General features: G+C 38.5%; 1 protein-coding gene across 3 annotated transcripts in view; it reads left to right on the top strand.

Annotated features, from left to right (window-relative positions):
- The window catches only part of LOC122079664 (ribonuclease J-like), a 15,383-nt gene extending 7,796 nt beyond the window's left edge, over positions 1-7,587 (top strand). For 2 of the 3 annotated variants that reach the window (XM_042646321.1, XM_042646323.1), the window contains 9 exons: positions 1,155-1,220; positions 1,310-1,402; positions 1,918-2,043; positions 2,287-2,400; positions 4,404-4,499; positions 4,658-4,755; positions 4,861-5,294; positions 6,209-6,675; positions 7,088-7,587. In XM_042646321.1, the coding sequence (XP_042502255.1) occupies positions 1,155-1,220; positions 1,310-1,402; positions 1,918-2,043; positions 2,287-2,400; positions 4,404-4,499; positions 4,658-4,755; positions 4,861-5,294; positions 6,209-6,675; positions 7,088-7,186 (1,593 nt within the window). In that variant the 3' untranslated portion in view covers positions 7,187-7,587. The remainder of the gene's footprint in view (positions 1-1,154; positions 1,221-1,309; positions 1,403-1,917; positions 2,044-2,286; positions 2,401-4,403; positions 4,500-4,657; positions 4,756-4,860; positions 5,295-6,208; positions 6,676-7,087) is intronic. The other variant, XM_042646322.1, reaches the window with a different exon arrangement.
- Positions 7,588-8,680: the final 1,093 nt, after the last annotated feature.

Consider the following 8,680-nt stretch of genomic DNA (forward strand, 5'->3'; position numbering starts at 1 on the left):
GTGTGGTTGGTGTTATGGGAAATTGAAGGTAATCTCTTTGTTGGGTTTGTTTTGAATTCCTTTGGTCTTAATAATTCTTATATTTCCTTGTCTGCTGCTGTTCTTATTTTTGAAATCTCAGAGGGTAAAAAAAGGTTAATGCTTTGATGTTGGCCAGTAGCCGGTATTGAACAACTGCCTAGCGCAGTTGGTGAGCTGTGGTGCGCAAAAAGCCCATGCTCACCAGGAGGTTTCAAGTTCGAGCCTCCCGACTATTATCTACTTCCCCCTACCTACCTATCCAAAAAAAAAAAAAAAAAGAAGAAAAAAAGTATTGTGCAAGAGTTCAATGAGTTTACCCATATTGATGTTTCTTGTCTTTGCTTCTTGGGGTGGGTACATTGATCGATGAACAAGCATAGGTGGAATCGTTAGGGAAGGGTTTACTTTGCCGCTACAAAACTTACCAGCTGAATGTTCTTTCCACTTTGGATTGACCAGTATGTCATACGATTTTTTTAATCAGATTTATAGCATGGCAATTGCCAGTTTCATGGGGCTTGTATGCCACTCCTGGAGGAAGATTTGTTCATCTCTAGTTGCAAAAAGTGGTTTAGGAGTTGGAACTCCAATGGATTAGGGTACTTGAAGGTGCAGACCAGCAGTCTCGAAATGAAGAATTCAATTTGTCTAGGAGTAATGAACATAATATTAAACCTAATCATACATCCTGGGTAACGGGGTAATTTTTTTTGGCTTGGCTTCATATCAGAATGCAAACATGCAACTATTATGCATTTGACTAAGGGCAGCCTTGGTGAATTTTCATTGTGGTTTTTGATGATGTCACCAATGATTAGGAAGCTGGAGGGTAGAACATCCTGTGTCAAATAACTTTCGGATTTTTTCCCCCCTTTCTATTGTACTTGTACATGCAAGTATGACATATTACTGTGGAGATGTTGCTTGAAGCTGGGGATAGTCTATTTGTCTATCCTTATTTGATAATATCCTGACGTCTGCTTACTGTTCTTTATTAGCTTCCAATTATGCAATTTTCTTTATATTGGACCATATTTGCCATGAGCCATAATTCTGCAAACATGGTATATGTTCTTCTCCTTGTTTTTTGTTCCTCTCTCTCTCTCTCTCTCTCTAATTAGTATTTTGCACAGGTGAAAGTGGAAGATATTGATACTTATGCTCCAAAGGATTTGCTTATTGTTACAACAGGCTCTCAAGTAAGATAATCTAAATGAGTTAAGATCATATCCATCAGTCATGTGAACAAGCGATTTAGCTTGCATATATGACTCTAATATTGTGTCAGGCAGAACCACGTGCTGCTTTGAACCTCTCATCATATAGAAGCAGTCACTCTCTCAAATTGAACAAGGATGATGTAATTCTATATTCAGCTAAGGTAAATGTCTGTGTAGATGCTGCAAACCCCATAGTGTTAACTCAACTCAACTAAGCCTTTTCTCAACTAAACAGGGTCATCTGCATGAATTGTCATCATCACTAGTGTTAGTTATGATGGATAGTTTTTCCTCCGTCCAAATCATATCCAAATATTTCAGTTCATATGGCTGGCCTACACGTAATAAAGTGGTAATTTTGGGCTTCTTTTATGTATCATGGGTGCTATCTCTTTATTTATCTTCTGTATGGATCACCTTATTACTGGTAAAGAAATGCAATTTATCTCCAAACTGGGGAACACAAGCATTTGGCTTCCCACATTCAAATTTGATTGCTGGTATTCTTTTTCCCTGTTTGACAATGGTTATCAAGGCATTTGATTTATAAGTGAACATATTTTACCAGTGTAGTCTTCTGTGATCACATGGTTGATTATGTTATCCTGTATAATGCAATTTGAAATTATTGTGCTAGTATGCTGTAGAGGTTACTTATTTGATTTTTGCTTCCTAGGTAATTCCTGGGAATGAGAATCGAGTGATGGATATGTTGAACCGGATAGCAGATATTGGTTCAACAATTGTAATGGGAAAAAGTGAGAACCTGCATACATCGGGCCATGGATATCGTGATGAACTGGTGGGTTAATTTGTGCATTCTTGGTAGAATCACTAGTGTTCCTGCAATTTTGTTTTGTGATTAGACTTTCTAGTTACTAATGAAGACGAACAATTAGCTGGCTTTTGGTTCACTTGTTGGTTATAAGCCTCTTTATTTACTTGCGTTGTTCATAGGCCACCCTAGTTTGTGATCTTCCATTATATTTAGTTGACATTTTCTTTGTGGTGAGATTTTTTCTAAAAATAACATATACTTTTGAAGGAGGAAGTACTTAAAATTGTGAAGCCGCAGCATTTTCTGCCGATACATGGAGAACTCTTGTTCTTGAAAGAGCATGAATTACTTGGCAAATCTACTGGCATCCGGCATACTACTGTGAGTTCTGCCTTTTAAATGAATTTTCCAGATTTGGTTTGGCATAAATTCAATTAATTTGTGCCATTCATTTTGTTAGGTTCAAAATTTTAATCTCCTGTGTTCACTAGCTTGATCTTCGCAAATAAGTAAAAAAAAAAAAAGCTTGATCTTTGCTATACAGGAATGTAAATTATTCATAACTTGGATCTTTGTGGATCAGGACCCATAATGAATGGCTCATGAATCTTGGTTGAGTCAAGATTTGGGTATCTAATGAAATCCCGCTTTTTTTTTCTTCCTGCTAAAAGGTCATGTATATTAAAAGAGAAGAAAAATAAGTGTAAAGATTGCTGCTAGAAAAACCAGAAATACCAAACCTCAATCTCAGCCAGTTCCACCTACCTTTGGCATGGGCATCAGCAGGGGAGCTAACAGAGAACATAAAGAAAAATGTAGAAAAACTAATTAGACAAGTGGGATCTGGATCTTCCGAGTGCATCTGCTTGCAACTCCTCTAATGATATCCTGCTTTTGAGTCAGTAAATTGTCACATTAATTTGGAGGATTTTCTGCTGGGTAACCTGCATAGTATCTATGTAGGGTCAGTAGAAAGAAATCAAATTTAAGGAGTCTAGGGTTAAGGTTCTATAGAGAGTTGAGAAGTTGGGGGCATCAGAATTGAAGGATTCTAGGGTTAGGATTTCTTCATTATTATTATTTATTTTTATAGAAAGGGTTAGGATTTAGATTCTAATTAAACTAATATTTTTCTTCTTTTGGGAGGGGGGGTGTTGGGTAAGGGACTATTGAAGCTTAGATGTTTATGGCTGGCATAGGCTGGATAATTGGTGTATGTCTGTATGAGGCATTTCTACTGCTTTGTTGAAAGGTCCTATGAACTGGGCCAATTGGCTAAGCTGAAAGGTAAGGGGATGGGTTTTTCTTGTTGCTGAATAAAATAAAGTTGGTAAGGGACTTGAAGGCTTAAAGGAAACAAGGGTTTTGGGCCTTTGATGAAAGCTGGTTTTGGGGTTAGAACACACTCAAAACAGATTGATGTAGCACACCTTGGGCTTAATTTTTAGGCTGAACTACAAAGGGTAGGTGGTGGGAAGGGGTATGGTTGAATAGGGTTTACTAAAATAGAAGAAAATAGATGAATAATAAGATACTATTATGGGACTCTGAACTTCAAGCTTGAAGAAATAAGAAGAAAAGAAAGACGAGATGAGAAAGAGTAGAGGAAGCATGTAGCAGCCACACTGCCCAGATGTATGGTGAGCAGCCTCACAATCAAATAACCACTTTATGTGGGATGAACCAAAATTTGTCTGGGGTTACAGCCCTACTTATAGAGACCATCAACTCACTTTAGGACATCTAAACTAAACAACTGCCCCTTTAAGTTTTCCTAAAAACTGACACGTAAGAGAAAACCAGATAAATATGAAAATTGACCTAGTTGGCTGACTAATTGACTCAATTAAGGAATTCTATAAGAATAATAAGTATCCATATATTCTCCTTACAGAGTAAATACAGACTCGTCTAGATACCTATATGTTAAATTGTGTAATATATGCCACTGGGGGCATATTGGGGTTTTTTCCCTTCTACGAACTCTAATTAGTGGAATAAGTTAGAGGGGGGACATATATGTAATCTTTTTTCTCCGTTGCTTTATTATAAATTAAAGACTTGGCTGGAGTGTAATCTTCGTAGATGGGCTTCCAATTTTAGATCCTTTGATTTGATTTGGAATGTCATCTTCTTTGATGTTGGCTCCAAGTTGACCTTTTCCCTCACTGCCACCACCACTGCCCTGTAAGAGATTCTCCAAGGAATAGGCTCATAATTGTGTCCTGGGGTCTTCTCACTTCCGTCCTCTCCCCACCTGCCTAGAGCCTTGCTGTTTTTGCTTTTGTATATTCCCCCAGCCCTTCTTTTTTCTTCTCTCCTTTGGTAATGCATTTATTATTTACCAAAAAAAAAATCTAATACAGTATACTGACATTTTACAGGTTATAAAGAATGGTGAGATGCTGGGAGTTTCTCATCTTAGGAACAGAAGAGTGATGTCTAATGGTTTTATTTCCCTGGGAAAGGAGAATCTCCAGGTTGGTGATTGGTAATCCTTGAATACTCCTTTGATCATTGCCTACCCTTGCTGCAGCGCCCTCCCACCCCCCAAAAGGGGGGTGGGATGTGAAAAGGGAAATTATGCTAAATGATCCTAGTATTGAGATAGATTTAAATTGATCTTATCTCCTCACAGTTGATGTATAATGATGGTGATAAAGCATTTGGCACATCTACAGAACTTTGCATTGATGAGAGACTAAGGATAGCATCTGATGGTATTATAGTTGTCAGGTAGGCGTCTTAATTCTTGATGGATCAAACATGTCTCTTATGCTGGATATATTTAGGTAGATTTGATATCAGATATGATCTTGTTTCTCGCATTTTTTTTTTCAGCATGGAAATTTTGCGCCTAGAGAAAGTAGATGGTCTGGATCAAACGAGCCTAAAGGGAAAAATAAGGATTTTCACACGTTGCTTATGGCTTGACAAAGGGAGGCTTTTAGATGCCCTTTACAAAGCTGCTCATGCTGCGCTATCAAGTTGTCCTGTGAACTGTCCGCTGGCTCACATGGAAAGAACTGTGTCTGAGGTACTGAGGAAGATGGTGAGGAAGTACAGTAGTAAAAGACCTGATGTGATTGCAATAGCTGTTGAGACAGCTGAAGTTCTGTCTGATGAGCTAAATGCAAGATTATCTGGCAAGTCCCATGTTGGCTTTGGGTCATCATCATTGAATAGAGTTGTCAGCCCACGTCATAGGAAGAGGAGGCCAAGCAGGAAGCTTGAAGAAGCAGGTGGTGGTAACCCCCACTCAGAGGAGATTGCAGGTTGTACAAGTATTTTGTTTGAAGCTTCTGATTTCCTTGTTGATAGTAATATTGCACACATGCACGCACAAAGAGGGACAAACTCAGTACATACCTCTTGATTTAAGACACATGCACTATGTGGTAAAACCAATAATTGGTGGATATGGTACCCTATAGATTGGCCGCATGTCAAGCATTGTGGCATAATTCTAACCATATGGTCCACCATGTATTTTCCCATATATAGCCTTCTTCGCCATGTTTCAGACCATTTTGAAAGCCTTTTGTAAATCAATTTCTTTGGAACAACTAATATAATTTATCACAAGACTGAACACACAGCGAAGATGGAAGTAATTAAAAAATGATAATTTGAGTCATTAAATTTAAATAGAAAATGGTAACTTTTGAGAAAAAATATACGGCAAATGAAGATGGAAAAAATTATTTTAAATAAATTTGTGATAATTTTAAGCATATTCAAGGTTAGAAGAAGACTAAAATGATGAGAAAATGTTTACCACGTGATTTTTGTAGAATCCTTTTGATATTTGGGCCATATAATTTTGATCTGACCCCCAAAATTAATACTTTGCTGATCCGAGATTGCATCTGATTGTCAATTTGACCGGAGGCATATTATTCTGTGGCTCAAAAGGCTGGATTGTTGAGGAAAGGCTTCTTTGATGGCTGTGTAAGGAGCTTTATTGTAAAATGATATATCAAGCCTTAAATGTTGTTTTCAGAACATTGTTTTGTATTTTTGAAGCACATAGCCAACATTTTCTAGATTGTCAAGCATATCCATCACGTGCTTCACATTGGGGGTGTCAGGTTTTAGGATTTTAGTGTTGTAGCATTTTGCTTAAGCCTGCCTTGGGGTGTAAACCTTGCTTTCCTTTAAAACGCTAATTGTTGATCTGCATGTGCAGATGAGAGTGTTGAATTGGAACATGTGTTATCTGAGGAAGATGCAACTGCATCAAGTTCTGGCGAAGATGACCCATCTACGCTACTTACAGGAAGCTCAGATGCTTTTTTGAAACCATTTGTAGCACTGACATCATCTGCTGAGGACCAAGTAAGGGAGGACAATGGTTCCATTCCAGAAGAGTGTCCGGATATTAATAAAGATGGCACAGAAAGCATTGGGGGGGATTCTGTTCATTTGTCAAATCCTCAATTGACATCTCCCAGGTCTGTAAAACAGAACAAATGGGAGCCTGAGGAAATTATGAAACTAATCAGAATGCGGGGGGAATTGGATAGCAGATTTCAAGTTGTGAAGGGGCGAATGGTCCTTTGGGGAGAGATCTCTGCAAATTTGTTAACTCATGGGATAAATCGATCTCCAGCACAGTGCAAATCTGTTTGGGCATCCCTTGTTCAAAAATATGAGGTTTGTCCTGTGTCTTGCTAACTTAGTTTGCTTCTGATGGAAATATGGGGTATTTTAAAAATCCAGCGTTCAATGTTAGAGGATGACATATCGTTGGGAGGACATTGCAAAAAGTCATCTGCATGTTTACACATGCTTTGGTGGGTCTAAGGGGGATCTGTTCCTGCTATAGGAATCTGCTTTGATCGGAAGATTGTAGCTATGCAGCTTTCTGATCTGGCTGGAATGCCAAATTTAGATATAAAGTAAGTGATGGTTAGGATCCGATTTGTGGCGTAGAAGATATTTCTGATACCGCTCTCAAATCTAGTGCACCTGTGGCAGGGGCAGGGGAAGGGGAAATTTTCATCCGTTCTGTCTGGATGCGAGTACTTGTATTAATGATATTGTTTAACATCTACTCTTTCTGCAGCAGGAAAGCAAGAGTGGGAGGGAAAGCAAGGAGGATTGGCCCTATTTTTCTGAAATGGACAAGATTTTATCTGATCGTGAGGCAGGAATGACAAAATGAATGGACTTTGTAGAAACAGTTTGTCTTTTCAAAATTTTGGCAGTGTTCTTGGTCTTCTTGCATCTCTGGCTTGAATATATGTGATGATCTGGGATGACGAGAAATGAATGAACTTATTCTGAAGACAAAGCGCCTTTTAGCATATTCCCAGTTGGGAGGAATCTTAAATACTATGATGGATGGTGGCATCTGTATTGGATTTTGAGCAGCAGTTCAGGTTCGTGACATTGTTTTTCGGTGTACTGTTCAAAATTTTATAAAGATAAAAAGGCAAGAAGATATGCCAGAAACCAAGAGTGGCATAATTTGGCTTGAAAATGTCCTATGGTTGGTCGTGTCACATGGAATAACAATTTTGTTGTCATAATCTCTATTACTTATTACCCTTCTAAAAGATCAAACCGCGAGGTCAAGTGTATAAATGCATTAACCTTAAGAGATCTGTGAGGCCTAAGAAGCTTCATGTGTTCTGCAATCTGTAGGGATTACTCCTAAATTGCAAGAGTGAAAATTGAACTGAGGAATGGACTCTTCAAAAAAAGAATCATGGAAGGACATTGCTAAGCTTACACATTGTTGGATGCAGCTCACATTCCAATACAATCATACATGATCTTATGGCATTGGGAACACTTCACAATTGGGAGATGGGGAAAGAAAAATAATTTCCCAGCAGCTCTGCTTGCCCATGTGACACATCTAGTGAGGTTAGGATTTTGAATCATGGGATGTTTTGGGGTATATTCTATGAATAAATTTGATCTAAAAAACCCCATATCGGTATTTTGGAGAGAGATGATCTGATCTGGCCCATAAAGGGCAATTGGTACCGTAATTTGTCATCGACTACCGGCACCGGTGCTGATACAATGGGTTAAGGCTGTTATTTTCTCTCTCTCTCTCTCTCTCTCTCTCTCTCTCTCTCTTATTTTTCACACTCAGTCGCATTACATATGCATCATCATACCTTTCGGTGAGGGTTGGACAGAAAAGTGAGTAAAGCTTATGGCTTTGTATTTCCTGTTTTGGCTCAGCATCTGCAAATATATTTTGTGCTTACACACACCTGAAACCTCAAGTCATTGTTGGTGTCGTCTTCCATAAGAGTAAGTAGATGCAATATTCTGTATCACAGCATTAAATAAGTCTAAATTGTCAACTAGAGTCTGATAGTGAGGTCCAACAATAAATACCTACTAATACCTAGGTTTTGGTTCCTTTTACACATCCAGCTTACCTGTGCCAATAGCATCTCTAAATCCCTATACCCTAAATAGAGGTGCAAGAGAAGCAGTCAGGAAAGGATAATTATAAAGGTCATATCCAAAGGCTAAAAGTCAACAATACCCTTAGCTAACAAGATTCTGACTTGGACGTCAGAGTCTTCACCTACCAAAAACCTTTCAGGGGAGCTGTTAAGTTGGAGTTTAAGTTAAGCATTCAACACATGTCTAGACTCTAGAGTGAAGCCCCTTAAAAGCCGATTAATTGGAC

This window comes from Macadamia integrifolia, chromosome 5 (assembly GCF_013358625.1).
Source record: "Macadamia integrifolia cultivar HAES 741 chromosome 5, SCU_Mint_v3, whole genome shotgun sequence".
In the NCBI taxonomy this organism is placed as follows: domain Eukaryota; kingdom Viridiplantae; phylum Streptophyta; class Magnoliopsida; order Proteales; family Proteaceae; genus Macadamia; species Macadamia integrifolia.